The following is a 14,090-nucleotide window of genomic DNA, read 5'->3' as shown; positions in this document are numbered from 1 at the left end:
TTTTACCCATGTCATGATAAATCATATCTTAAAGTGAACCATTGTAAGGGAAGGAAGGTCCTTTTGACCTTTTTTGCCACTTCCCATACTTTTAACCATCTCCTCCTCCTGTATAGTCTCTCATCCCTTGGCTTCCATGATGCTTTTTTCCTCATAGTTCTTCAACCCATTAATCTCCTCTCTCTCTCCTCTCCCTCCCTTTCTCCCTCTCATATTGATCTCATCCAATCCTAAACCTTGCTCTTTCCTGAGCTCCAGTCCTACATCTATATCTCTACATTGAAGTCCAGTTGGCATGTCCAAACTCAACTGGACCAAAACACAACCCTTCAACTTTCCCACTCCAGATTTCTCTGTTTCTATTAGTGGCTTTACCATATTCCCAGCCATCAGATTCTGAAGTTGGGATTTATTTTTCAATCAGTCACTACATCTTGATTTTGAAAGTGAAATCAAGATATCTTTCCCCTTCTCTCCATTCACGCTGCAACCACTCTAATCCACCTCAGAACCACTCGCCCAGACCACTGTTATCATCTCCTACTTGATCTCCCCGCTTCCAGTCTTTGTTCTCCATAAATTCATCCTTTATGCACGCACCAAAATAACCATCCTACAGTACAGGTCTACATCACCTCCCTGTTCAGAAATTTTCAGTGATCTTTACTACATCTAGATAAATTCACCAGTCTGGCAAAAGTCCTCCACAGTCTGTCTTCAGCCATTTATTTCACATCACTATCCTTCATACACACTGTGCTGCAGCCAAACACAAACTATTAACTGTTCCTTGGCCATCTCCTCTCTTTCCCTAAGCTGTCCCTCACGCCTGACATATACCTTCTCCTCATCACTCCTGTCTTCATCATCATCATCCCCAAAAGCATTTATATAACACTTTTTGGTTTACAAAATTTTGATATGATCTTATTTGGTTTTCACAAGAGTTCTGCAATGTGCACGTGCATGGATATTCGTGGTATTATTATCTTCATTCAGCCCTGCACCTTTGTTTCCAGTTTCAGCTGCCACTTCCCTAGGATGGGTAAAAGTCCTTATGCCCTTCTCAGATAGTCATAGGACACCCGGTTGGGACCTCTGCTTTGCTTTCCTTACTCCCTGCTTCAAATGCTTTTCTATCCCCAAAGTAGACTGTAATTCTTGAGAGCAAGAACTGACTCATTTTTGTGTTCTCAGCTCTTAGCAGACTTCCTAGCACCTATTAGATATCTAATAAATGCTCATCCAATTGAATTGTGTGTCCATAAGTGTCTTGTTGCTTTTGTCAGCCTGAATATATTTATTATCCATACAAGTTCCCAAATGGGCAAGTAAAGGGGTAAGGGGTTTGGGTCTTAAGCAGCAACTGAATGAGTTGTGACACCAGCCAGTATAAATGAAGTGAATCTTGGGGTTTATAATTTAGTTAAAGAGATAATAGGAACACATTCACATGAATACATTGCTGGACCCTATGGCAGTGATTCTAAGTATGGTGGAGATTCAGATCACAGAATTTCAGGGTTGAAAGGAATTTCATTGACCATCTTGGCTAACCTATACTGGAAAATCTGCTCTATAACATACCCAAAAAGTGGTCACCCAGCTTTTCCTCCAATCTTCAAGTCTCTACTTGAAGAACACATTGCCTCCCAGATAGTCCATTATACCTTTGGATAGCTCTGCTCGGTAGGAAGCTTTTCCTGGCATCAGGCCTAAATTTGTCTCTTAGCAGTTTCCACTCATTATTTACAGTCCGAAAAGAACAAGGCTAATCCCTCTTTCCAGATGACAAACTTTCAAATATTTGAAGATCCCTTCTTCTCTTTCCCCAATGAATCATTTCCCTCCCTCAACTGGTGCTAATATGGCATGAATCCTAGAAAGGAGAGCTACATCCCAAACAAGGATAGCCAGAGACAGCTATATGAATAAGGGAGGGCTTGAGCTGAATCTCAAAGGAGGTATTTTTTGATGGAATATGCACTGAGGGCTAGGTCCTTTTCAGGATCTCACTTTCCTACTTTGTGAAATAAAGGAATTGGACTAGCCCCTTTCATCTTTGACATTTTCTGCTTTAAGATCCCTTCCTGTCTCTTTCTTTTCCAGATCCTAGTATCCCAAGTCATTTATCTCCTTTGAGCCCTATTTTCCCCTTTCTGTTCCTTTACCTGCTTTGCAAGGACTGACAAGCTGCAGTAAAATGTATGAACGCACTGTGAATCGTTTGGAGAGAGTGTTACAGAATACCAGGTGGTTGAGTGTCACTGTTTAAGTAAGAAAACCAAACTGAAGAAATGGAAGCGTATGTTTGCACATGCCGTTATCAACCTTTGGAAATGATTAACAGGCTATTAATGCCTGTCAGGCATCCCTTTTGCCATCAAGGATGTTGTTTTGTGAGTCTTTGGAAGTTGTAACAATCCTCAACGACGAAAGCATGTGGCCTGCCTCTGGACAGACCTGGACACCGTGGCCCATCGACATCGATGTGGAGAACAGAAGGCACCATCTAACATGGCAAAGGCTCTCTCAGTGGCAGAGGGGAGAACTTTTCGGGCCACCAACTTGACCGTCTCTGTTAAGGGACATTTTTAGCATTCTGCTGGCATGTCGTTGATCCAATTACATGGTATAACATTGATGATCTGAGACCAGAGTGAGAAGTAAACATGCCCTACCAGGCTCTGGATGCGTGGCTGGTGCCGGGTCTGGTTTCTGTGTCTGATGCACTGCCATTGTTTTAAAAGGAATAGCAAGATTTTTTTTTTTTTAAAGAAAGCCACATTTTTTAACAAGTCTCATTGGAGTTGGCAAACCTCATTGGCATGGCAGCTGCCTGGTGTGTTATTGTTCTGGACATGCTAGTTGTTAGTCTGGTAACAGCTGGTACGGTGCAGAGGGTAATTTCTGTCTGTCATCTGTGGTGGAAAGAGTGTACTTACATTTCCTTACCAGTCATTCCCAGGGGCATCTGCCTGAAGCAGAGGGATAGGTGCCTGTGGCCACATGGCGAACCAGAAGGGTCCAAAGTGAGAGTTTTAGAGAAGGCACCATATGGGGTGGGGAAAGAGGGAGGGCTGTTTCCTAACCATCATCGCCACTAAATATTGATTAAGTACTGATATCACAGGCTCTTAATGCTGGAAGGGACCTTAGGGATTCGATTCCCCCTTACTTTACAGAAGAGGAAACAAAGGCACAGTGACCTGTCCATGGCCATAAAGAGTCAGAATGAGAAACCACGCCTTCTGATTATGTGTTCTTTGTGTGCGCTTGACGCTCTGCTAGGGCCCACAGGAAAGAAAATTGAGCTGACTTACTTAGCCTAAACCCTTGGAGCACCTAAGGCAGGGGATATGTATAAACAGAGGTGCATTACAAATATCACACACACACACAAAAGAATAAGATGCATGTATCCCAGAGCCACTAATAGCCAACATCAGACTTGATACTTTAGGGGAAAGTTTAAAATGTTAAAATGCACCTGGCTAATTACTCCAAGAACAAAATCCTTTGGGGGTGGGAAAGGTTTTCTTTCCATAGATCTTGAAGTAGGAGAGAAAAAGAACTACTAAAGAACAGCTTCCTTTTTTCTCATCCATGACCACACCCTCCCATGAATATGTCATATTTGAGGGAAAGAAGGGGGCCTAGTATCACCCCATGATCCTTGGATCCAGAAATGGAAGGAGCCATAAACATCATTGAGTTCCACCCCCTCGTTATTTTTTTATTTAATGTTGCAAATTAGCAACATTCTATTTCCTTTTTTCTCACTTCTTCCCCATTGGATTAAAAATAAAACAATGCTCATGACAAATATGAATAGTCAAGCAAAACAGATTATTGCCTTTCTTTCAATCACAGGACCTGCCCCTTTTAGGCACGCCTGTTGCCTTGGCTTGACTATGTCCAAACAATTTATGTCTCAATCTGCATCCTGATTCCATCATATCTATTACTGGAGGGGGAGGGGAGGAGGCTCTAGATTAAACACATCAGAAATGGTCAAAATATGATTTTTAATTAAATGGCTAAGAACTTACTTGGGTGCAGTAGGATGGCAGAAACTCAAATTGCAAGAAACCTAGTCCAGCCTGAGACTTTGAGTCCCCCTCTGCAACATATCAAACAAGAGTCTATTCAACTTTTGTATGAAGTCCTGCACTGTGGTGCAGCCCTTAAGAGAGAGCTCTCATTATTTGAAAGTTTTCCTGTAATGGACAGATGGATTGAAATGACTGAAGAAACAAAGTTTTCTTAGTAGATCACTTTATTAAGTAATGTATGCCAATTGTATAACAAATGGGGACCAGGCCTTCTAAGCGTGTGGTGGACCCCAAATACAGAGGGAGACAGACTTTTATGCATTAAAAGATAACAATTAAAAAGATACAAACCAGGATACACAATTAGGTAATCTGATTTCTAATTGAAGGAAAGATGCTGGATTTTCCAACTTGGAAGGGGAAAGAGTTTCAGTTGAATTGGGAGGGGGCAAGTAGGTTTTTTCCTGTTCCAGAATTGGGAGATGCTGATTAATTGCATCCACCTACATTTTACAAAACAAGAGATGTTTTTTTTTTCCATTTTCTCATGAATAAATTACAGAAAAACGACAAGATGGAGGATAATACATGTGGCAACAAAAGATGGAGTCAGTGTTCAAGAGAGGGAATCCAATTGGTTCTCTTGATTCTCACAGCTGACCAACTCCATTTTGTAATCATTCTTCACTCTATTTCTTCATTCCTTGCATTAAGCCTAAATTTGACTTTTTGAAGTTTCTACTTTTTGCTTCTAGTTCTGGCCGCTGAGACCAAGCAAAATTTAAAAAAAAAAAAAAAAAGTTTATTCCCTTGTCCATGTGATGGCCTGTCAGAGATTTGAAGACAATTATCTTACCTCACCCTGAATCTTTTCCTCTCCAGGCTGAATATCCCTGGCTCTTTAACATTCTTCATATGGCATGGTCTTGAGGTCCTTTATGATCCTAGCTGCTCTCTGACCTGGCACTGTCTCATTCATCAGTGCCCTTCCTAAAATGTGGAGCCCACAAATGAACTCAGACAGAGTAGACAGTGATGTTGTCACGGCACTATTCCTGAATACCAGGCTTCTCACCAAAGCCTCCAATTACATTAACTTTTTCAGCTGCTCTCTCACATACTGACTCATAGATTTTGCAGTCTGCTGAAATCCCTCAGTTGTTTTCCCATAACAATACCTACCAATCTTGTATTTGTGAGGTTGGTTTTTGAACTCAAGTATAAGACAGCATTTATCACTATTAAATGGCATCTTATGGGATTCCTTAACTCTGCGATTGCTGGTACCCATATCCTAGAATGCAGTGGAAATTACTTTGGGTACATTTCCGTGTCCACTTTTCTGTGCACAGATACATATACTTATACTCTATACTCTATACACATACTTAAAAGCAAGAGCTATTTTTTACTTTTTGTGTCCTTAACATGGTAACATTTAGTTAGTAAACATTAATCAGACTTTTATGTGACAGGAATTGCAATAAGCAATACAAAAAGAGGGAAACAGGGTGCCTGCCTTCGAGGAAATCAAAATCTAATGGAGAAGACAATAAGCTACATTCAGGACAAAACAGAAAAAAATTAAAAGAGGAAAGACATCACAGTTAAGAGAGGTTGGGGAAAGCTCCCTGTGGAAGAAAGGATTTTTTGTTCAGACTTAAAGGAAGCAGGGAAGGCAATAGAGGTGAAGATCTTAGGTATAGGGGACAAGCAGGAAAAAATGCCTGGATCTAAGAGATATGAGTGTCTTGTTCCTGGAACGGCCATCTATCACTTGCCAATGTCACTGGATCAGTGTATGTTAGGGAATAAGATATAAAAAGACTAGAAACCTAGGAGGGGACTGAGTTATGAAGGGCTTTGAATGCCAAGTTCAGGGTTTTGTATTTGATCCTGAAGACAATAGGAAGTGTTGGAGGTTACTGAATAGGAGAGAGACATGATTGGACCCAGGATCCATGTTTTTGTTTTTGTTTTTTTATTAAACCTTTTTACTTACAAAGCATATGCATGGGTAATTTTTCCAACACAGACTTTTGCAAAAACTTTTGTTCCAAATTTTCCCCTCCTTCCTCCTATCCCCTCCCCTAGATGGCAGGTAGTCCAATACATGTTACATATGTTGAAATACATGTTAGATCCAATATACATATACATATTTATACAGTTATTTTGTTGCACAAGAAAAATCAGATCAAGAAGGAAGGAAAAGAAACTGAGAAAGAAAAACAATGTAAACAAATAACAACAGAGAGAGTGAGAATGCTATTCTCTGGTCCACACTCAGTTCCCATGTTTCTGTCTCTGGGTGTAGATGGCTCTCTTCATCACTGAACAAATGGAACTGCTTTGAATCATCTCATTGTTGGAGAGGGCCCCATCCATCAGAATTGATCATCGTATAGTCTTATTGTTGCCGTGTACAATGATCTCCTGATCCTGCTCATTTCACTCAGCATCAGTTCATGTAAGTTTCTCTAGGCCTCTCTGAATCATCCTGCTGGTCATTTCTTACAGAACAATAATATTCCATAACATTTATATGCCATAACTTATTCAACCATTCTCCAACTAATGGGCTTCCACTCAGTTTCCAGTCTCTTGTCACTACAAAAAAGAGCTGCCACAGATATTTTTGCACATGTGAATCCCTTTCTCTCCTTTAGTATCTCTTTGGGATATAAACCCAAAAGAAACACTGCTGGGTCAAAGGGTATGCACAGTTTTATAACTTTTTGATCATAGTTCCAAACTGCTCCCCAGCATGGTCCATATTCAGGACCCGTGTTTTTGAGAAAAATCACTTTAGTGACTGAAAAGAAGATTGATTGGACTGGCACTTATAAATGCTCATTGAATGAATTAATAAATTTGGCCCAATATTATAGCCTCCTATGATGTCTTTGGATTCTGACTCCATCATCCATTACTTTAGTTCTCTACTCAGCTTTGTAAGCTTGCCATCCATGTCTTTGTTCAAATCATTAATTCAAATGTTGTTTAACAGTTTAAAAAACCAGCACCTGATTTCTGGGGTCCTCCTAAGAGAATATTCATTCCAAGTTGACATCAAATCATTAGTGACTATTTATAGGATCATTCAACTTTTTCTGAAATATATTATATGTGTATATATATGTATATAATATGTTATATATATTATATTATATGTATATATATTATATGTATATATATTATACATGAATATACTCTAGTATAACATAATATAATAAATATAACCTAATATAATACATATGTAAATAATATATGAAACATATTATCTCTTAACCCACATCTTTGGAGTTGGTAGATGGTGTAGTGGATAAAGTGCCAGACCTAGTGTCAAGAAGATCGAAATTCAAATCAGGCCTCAGAAATTTACCATACACAGATTACTTACCCTTCTTCACCTTAGTTTCCTCGTCTGAGAAGGAAATGACAAATCATTTGAGTCTCTTCACCAAGAAAACCCAAAATAGAGTCACAAAGAGTCATTCATGGTTATCATGACTGAATTAGAATGTATTTCCCTACATTTTCCATTACAATAGCATTAAAGATTGTTCAAAAAAAAAAAAAGCTTTCTTAAAATCTAAGTAAACCATTTTTTCACCATTTCCCTGATTTACCTGGCTAATACTAACTACATTTATATGTTGAAGCATTGGTGAGGGAATTTCTTCACCAATGCAGTTTGCAGCCCCCATTATATTTCTGTTAAAAAATGATGGATTCAGAGAAGCATGGAAAGACTCACGTGAACTGATGCAGTGGGAAGTCAGCAGAGTTAAATACACACGCGCGCGCACACACACACACACACACACACACACATCAACTACAATAATGCAAATGGAAAGAACAGCCACAAAGCAATTAAATATGAATGTTTGTAGGAAAAAAGAAAGGAAACAAGCATTTATTAAGCAATTACTGTGTTCAGGCACTATTTTAAGTGGCAGAGGGATGCCCTGGGGTGAGAAGACCAATGAGTCCCGTTCCACTAATACAGCCTTGGCCAACCTTTAGGCGAAGGCAGAGGGAGGAGGGAAGGTGTCCTCTGGCCACCAACTTTAATTTCAGACTCTTGATAGGGGAAGCAGGGGGCTCTTAGCTTTAACGTATATGTCAGTCTTTCCATTTAAATTTCCATTAAATGGTTGTTCTTCCAGGACTGAGGGAAGTTCCAGGATGAGACAACAGCAGAGGTATATATGGTTTGGGATTTCAAAAGTCAGGAGCAGGGCAGAGGAGAAAATTTACAAAATTACAAAGAATAAGCATGGGTCCCATAGATGAGAGAAAAGATATACCACTGCACTTCTTTACAGAGGCCAGAAGTCAGTGGATGTGTTATATATGTTTTCAGACTTTTCTGGTGTATTGATCTATTTTGCTGATTATTTTTCCCCTTTTTCTTTCTTCAAAAAATCTTTCTTATATGGGACAAAATCCTTTGGGAGAAAGACAAGGAAAGGATACTGAAAATTTGGGTGATGTAAAACAGATAACAACAGCTCGATAAATTGTATTTTAAAAAATGATGCCTACTTGCCCATGAGGAAGCCAAGCCAGGGAAAGGTTAGATGGCTTGATCATATGACTAAGGAACTCAGAAAAGTCAAAAGCAGGATTTCCAGTGCAATTCTCCTCCTACCATACCATGAGCTTTGCTAGGTTGTAAACACTGCCTCTAGACATTGGAAACCTTCCTAATGGAGCACCACCTTCTGTTTACTTTTCCAAAGCAAGTGGACAGCCTCTATGATGGCCTGGGTTAACTTGGAATTTGCCTGCCATGGAATCACCCGTGGAACAAAAGGCTTTTCCATTGCCAGCAAATGCCTCAGTTTTCTTACCTCGGCCTAATTTTCCCTGCTCTCGAACTCCCTGGGCTCCGTTAATCCTGTCTCCTTCTGTACATCTGAGTTTGCTGATCTGCCCGGATACCATGGCCGGCTCCCGTGTGTGAGCTCTCCGACCACTGCAGAAAGGGCTGTCAGTGAAACCCCAGTGGGGACTCAAGCTCAGCATGTGGACACAATGGAACTTTGCATCGTTAAGGAGAGAAGAAAGATTGACATCTAGGCTAGAGCCGATTCCCCCCCCCCCCACCCCACCCCCGGTGCTCCCATCAAGAATCTGAAATTTAAATCAGAGGCCAGGGGACCCCTTCCTCCTCCCTCCGCCCTTGGCCCACAGGTTGGCCAAGGCTGCATTAGCAGAACAGGACTAATCACATTAAGCAGCCATCAAAGTGCAACAGTTTGTTAAGCATTTAGCCAGGTTGTGCTGGGATGACCCCGCTCCTCCATCTTCCCAGGACCCAGAAGAGTGGCTAATTACCAGAGCAGCCTGCCGTACTCTTTATTCTTTCCTTTCATTCTCCCACCCTCCTTCTGAACCCTGCAGAAGGAATTGACTTTCCTCTCCTATCATCCCCAGTGACATCGATGCCCTTTTATAATTACAGCTCCTCCCGCTCCCTCGCCTGGAAAAACTGCCAGCTCCTCTCAGAAGTCATCAGATTCACATCTCCTGGCTTTAGGCTGCCCTTACGGACTCCTTAATCTGAGGATCTCAAAGCTATTCGCAGTATGGTTGCAAGCCTCACATGCCCCGTTGCAGACAGCCAGCCCCAGAGATACTTAGTGATTTTTGTCAGGGACGCAGTGACGATGGGATAGATTCCGAGAGTAATAACCGATACTCCCAGAAAAAACCTGCTTGGGCTGCTCCTTTCTAATTTCTCCCGTGGCTAAGTCTTTCTTCTATTGAAGAATGGCGGAAAAAAAATATATAGATTTCAGATTCTGCTCAGTGTTTAGATCAAAAGATCTTTTAGGGGAATCAGTCGTCAAGCATTTATTGAGCACCTACTATGTGCCAGGTACTTTAGGAATACCCAAAAAAAGAGACAAGTTGGGACCACTTGAGGGGGGGGATAATTAGTCTATGTTCATTTGGCCGTCTCTTGGGTGATAGGACAAGACCATCAGCCAGATGATAAACACCCAGGCCTGGGTTTCACAGAGCTTTCTAGTTTTGTGGACAACAAGTCAACAAGCATTTATTAAATGCTTCCTAGGTGCCCCATTCACTGGGGATAGTGACAAAAGCAAAGCCATGTCCCTGCCCTCCAAGAGCTTCCAGCCTGCTGAGGGGGAGCATCATTATGTTGGGGAAATGGAAAAGACAAGATAACTTTGTGTGAAGCAATTGGAGATACTCAGCAGAGGAAAGATACTGGGATTGATGGGGTCCGTCAGAGCTTGTGCCTTACTGGCCTAGCCGCTGGCGGTCATTGTCCCCTCCACCCACAAGGAAACATGAAGGAGGACTTTAGTGGGGCCTGAGTGATCAACATTAAGTCTTTTACATTGCCTCTGGAGGCATCCAAGTCTCATTACCACTTGCCCCGTTCTCAACATTGATGGGACGGCCAGCTAAGACTCCTGTTTCAGGTGGTGAGTTGTCATGAATCAAATAGAAGTCATGTTTAGCCTTCTTACTACTGGGCCTGTATCCCAAAGAGATCATAAAAGAGGGAAAATGACCCACATGTGCAAAAATGTTTGTGGCAGCCTTTTGTGTAATGGCAAAGAATAAGAAATGAAGTATATGTCTGCATTTGGGGAAAGGCTGAGTAAGTTTGGGTATATGAATGTAATGGAATACCGTCATTCTGTGAGAAATGATGAACAGGCTGATTTCAGAAAAGCCTGGAGAGACCTACATGAACTGATACTAAGGGAAGTGAGCAGAACCAGGAAAACATTGTACAGTAATAGCCAGATTATGGGATGATCAACTGTAATAGATTTGGGTCTTCTCCGTGATTCATTGATCCAAGGAAAGAAAGCCCAATAAATTTTGGATGGAAGATATCGTCTGCATCTAGAGGGAACTGTGGAGACTGGAGACTGGATGTGGATCAAATCATACTATTTTCACTTCTTTTTCCATTTTTGTTTTGTTTTGTTTTTCTTTCTCATAATTTTTCCCTTTTGTTCTGATTTCTCCTTCCCAACATGACTCATATGGAAATATGTTAAAAGCAAATGTACACATATAACCTATATCAGATTGCTTGTTGATTAGCAGAAGAGGGAGGTAAGGGAGGGAGAAAAAAAATTAGAACTCAAAATCTTACAAAAATGAAAGTTTAAAACCATTTTTACATGTAATTGAGAAAATAATGTACTATTAAAATAAGTTTGTTTTAAAAGTCACATTTAATCCCACAACTTAAGACAAGAAAACCTCAACTTAATATAATGGAATTATCCAGTAAACCGAAGTTTAACAAAGTTAACAAGCGGTATTGTTCAAGGCATAAACACTAACAGAATTTGCCTCTTTTTTGTAGGAGATACAGCTGTATATAAGGAAAACAGGTATTGGATCATGGGCCGGACATCTGTGGACATCATTAAGAGTGGGGGATATAAAATTAGTGCTCTGGAAGTGGAGCGCCACTTACTGAGCCATCCGAATATCCTGGGTAAGTGTCTACTCTACCAGGTTCTTCTCCACTTATCTGAAGGGACTCCCTCTTTCACCTGGACTAGAAATGCAACAACCCTTTATTGGCCCAGTGCCAGGGCTGATAAATACAGAATTTTTACTCTGCTCCATTTTTCTAATCAGGGCTGCTTTTCCTCTCCTTAGGCAGCCTGGTAGCCTCTCTCCAGTGTGCTGGACTTAGTTGAGATACTTTATTGGTTTTAGCCCCACACTCAAGTGACCCACTGTCCTCAGCTTCCCCCAATAGTAACCAATCAATCAGTAAAGTACCTACTGTGTGCAATAGAAGGGGTCATAGATGTGCACCACCATACTGGCTCATTTTTAGAGTTTAAAAAAATTTATGTGTGATCTTTAATTTTAGTAAATTTTTAAAATTTTACATCATCTTCATTTCCAAAAGAAATAATAATAATAATAGTTATGTAGAACACTTTTAGAGTTGCTGGGCTAAAATGCCCTATATCGTATCATTTGATGCTCACAACAACTCTGGGAGGTGGTTGCTATTGTTAGCCCCTTTTATGGTTGAATAAACCGAGGCAGACAGAGAATAAGCACCCCAATATTCCAATGTCTGAAGAAGGAGGTAAACTTAGGGATTCCTAACTCCAAAACCTGCACTCTCTCCTCTGGAGCAGCTAACAGCTTTTTCTGTCACCTCTTCAGAGTCATCCCTTATAGGAAAGAATAAAATGGAAAAGAGATCAAAAGATAGTTATGCAAAATTGACCAATACATCGAAGATAATACATTCAGTCTTCCATACCCAGCATTCTATGCCTCTTCAGAGAAAGGAGAAAAGTACGTTTTCTCATCACTTCTTCCTGGCCAAATTTGACCAAAAATTAAGTTTTGTTAATGTCATTTGTCTTTGCATCATCATCAGTTGGGGAGGGGAACTCTTTCAGATTGAATCCTCCTTTATAACCACTTACTCCCCCCAAAAAAAATTTAAGCAGAGATACCTGGTACAATGATCATATATATATGATTTTATATATATATATATATACACACACACACACACACACACATATATATACACAGGATTTTGTAATCCCACCCTAGACAAGCTCACTCTCTGTGGAGAAAAGAAGGGCTTATTCTATCTATCCTTCAGGACTAACGTTATTTTATTTATTATTCTGAAGCTGGCTTCCTCTCATTTACATCGTTGTAGTCCTTATATTCTTTTGGTTCTGCTCATTTTAGTCTACATCAGTTCATACAGATCTTCTAATGGTTCCCTGAATTCCACATATTCATCAAGTCGGGCCATTTAAAATAATCCCAACAATGAGTGATCATTGCCTTGGGACATATTATTCCATCTCTCTGATGGTCACCCCATTGGCTTCTGATGGTAATGTTCTTTACCTTCACTAAATTCCTTTTCCACTGTCTTCCTGTGGCTTGGAGGGACCCTGGGCTAGTCCACTGGATTCGAATTCTGGCAAGTTCAGTGATAATCTAAACACTGATTTTGGTAAGTTCAAAGAACTCAAAATCTTACAAAAATCAAAGAAAACCATCTTTACATGTAATTGGGAAAATAATAATATTATTATTAGGCTTAAAATTCTCAAAGAATATCTCCTAAGTTGCATGTAATTTGTAAATTGTATGTAATTGTAAATGTGAAGTGTAAGTTGCAGAGTATATACCTCCATTAATAAAATCACATTGGAAAAGGGACTCAGTGGAGGAGATGAAAATTAACCATCAGAAAAAGCCCTGAGGGAGAAGTGACCACCCCCTGGACCTCTCCGGCAGCACTGCTGTGAGCCTCAGCTCAGCACCGGGTCTCAGGATTCGGTCAGCTCAGGCCATTGTGTCTGGCGAGTCTTGTGGTCTTTCCTGATGGCCGGTGGCAGTGCTAGCACATCTCTTATCATCATACACATCCTCCTCGCTTCCTTGTGCATCATTTTATATTAGAGAGACTTGGGTTTTCTGAGGATGAAACAAAGCCCAGGGCAAGGGAGGGCATTTCCCCCTGAAGCTCCTGCTGCCAGTCCCATGCAGTATTTATGCTGCTCCTATATCCAGGAGCAGGTACCCCTCACTCCACCCCATGTCACCAGCTATGGCCAATGCATCTCTATGTTGTTTTCAGTCTTCAGGGACCAAAAGTCCAGCACATCCATAGTTTCAGTAAAGGGCTGCTACCTCACAAAAAAGAAAAAGAAAAAGAACCCTGATAACTATCCTGGATTTTTCTTTGAGCAATACTATACTATTATTCATGCCATAGCCTCTTAATATCAAAATTTAAATATTGAAGAGTTTTGGTTATGGTATTAGTGATCACGTCATAATCTGGATCCTAGATCATCATCCTGAATGTCCTAGAAGTCCATAATGTCATCTAGAAAAACCAGAGAATAAAGCAGAGTCACTTTAAGGGGTTCAGTCATGGTCAATTATTCAGTGATCATTTTATTTAGTATAATGGGGAAGAAGCTGAATTAAAAATTTGGGGTGTCATTTTGGTTAAGAATC

At 40.5% G+C, this 14,090-nt stretch overlaps 1 protein-coding gene across 1 annotated transcript in view; it reads left to right on the top strand.

The window, feature by feature from the left end:
- ACSF3 (acyl-CoA synthetase family member 3) overlaps nucleotides 1–14,090 on the top strand; it is a 226,399-nt gene that overhangs the window by 187,360 nt on the left and 24,949 nt on the right. The window contains exon 8 of the mRNA XM_012540377.3: nucleotides 11,428–11,562. Within this exon, the coding sequence (XP_012395831.1) occupies nucleotides 11,428–11,562 (135 nt within the window). The remainder of the gene's footprint in view (nucleotides 1–11,427; nucleotides 11,563–14,090) is intronic.

The sequence above is a fragment of the Sarcophilus harrisii genome, chromosome 2 (genome assembly GCF_902635505.1).
Source record: "Sarcophilus harrisii chromosome 2, mSarHar1.11, whole genome shotgun sequence".
Taxonomy (NCBI): Eukaryota; Metazoa; Chordata; class Mammalia; order Dasyuromorphia; family Dasyuridae; genus Sarcophilus; species Sarcophilus harrisii.
Note: the sequence above shows the minus strand (reverse complement) of the source record. Positions and strands in the feature narration are given on the sequence as shown.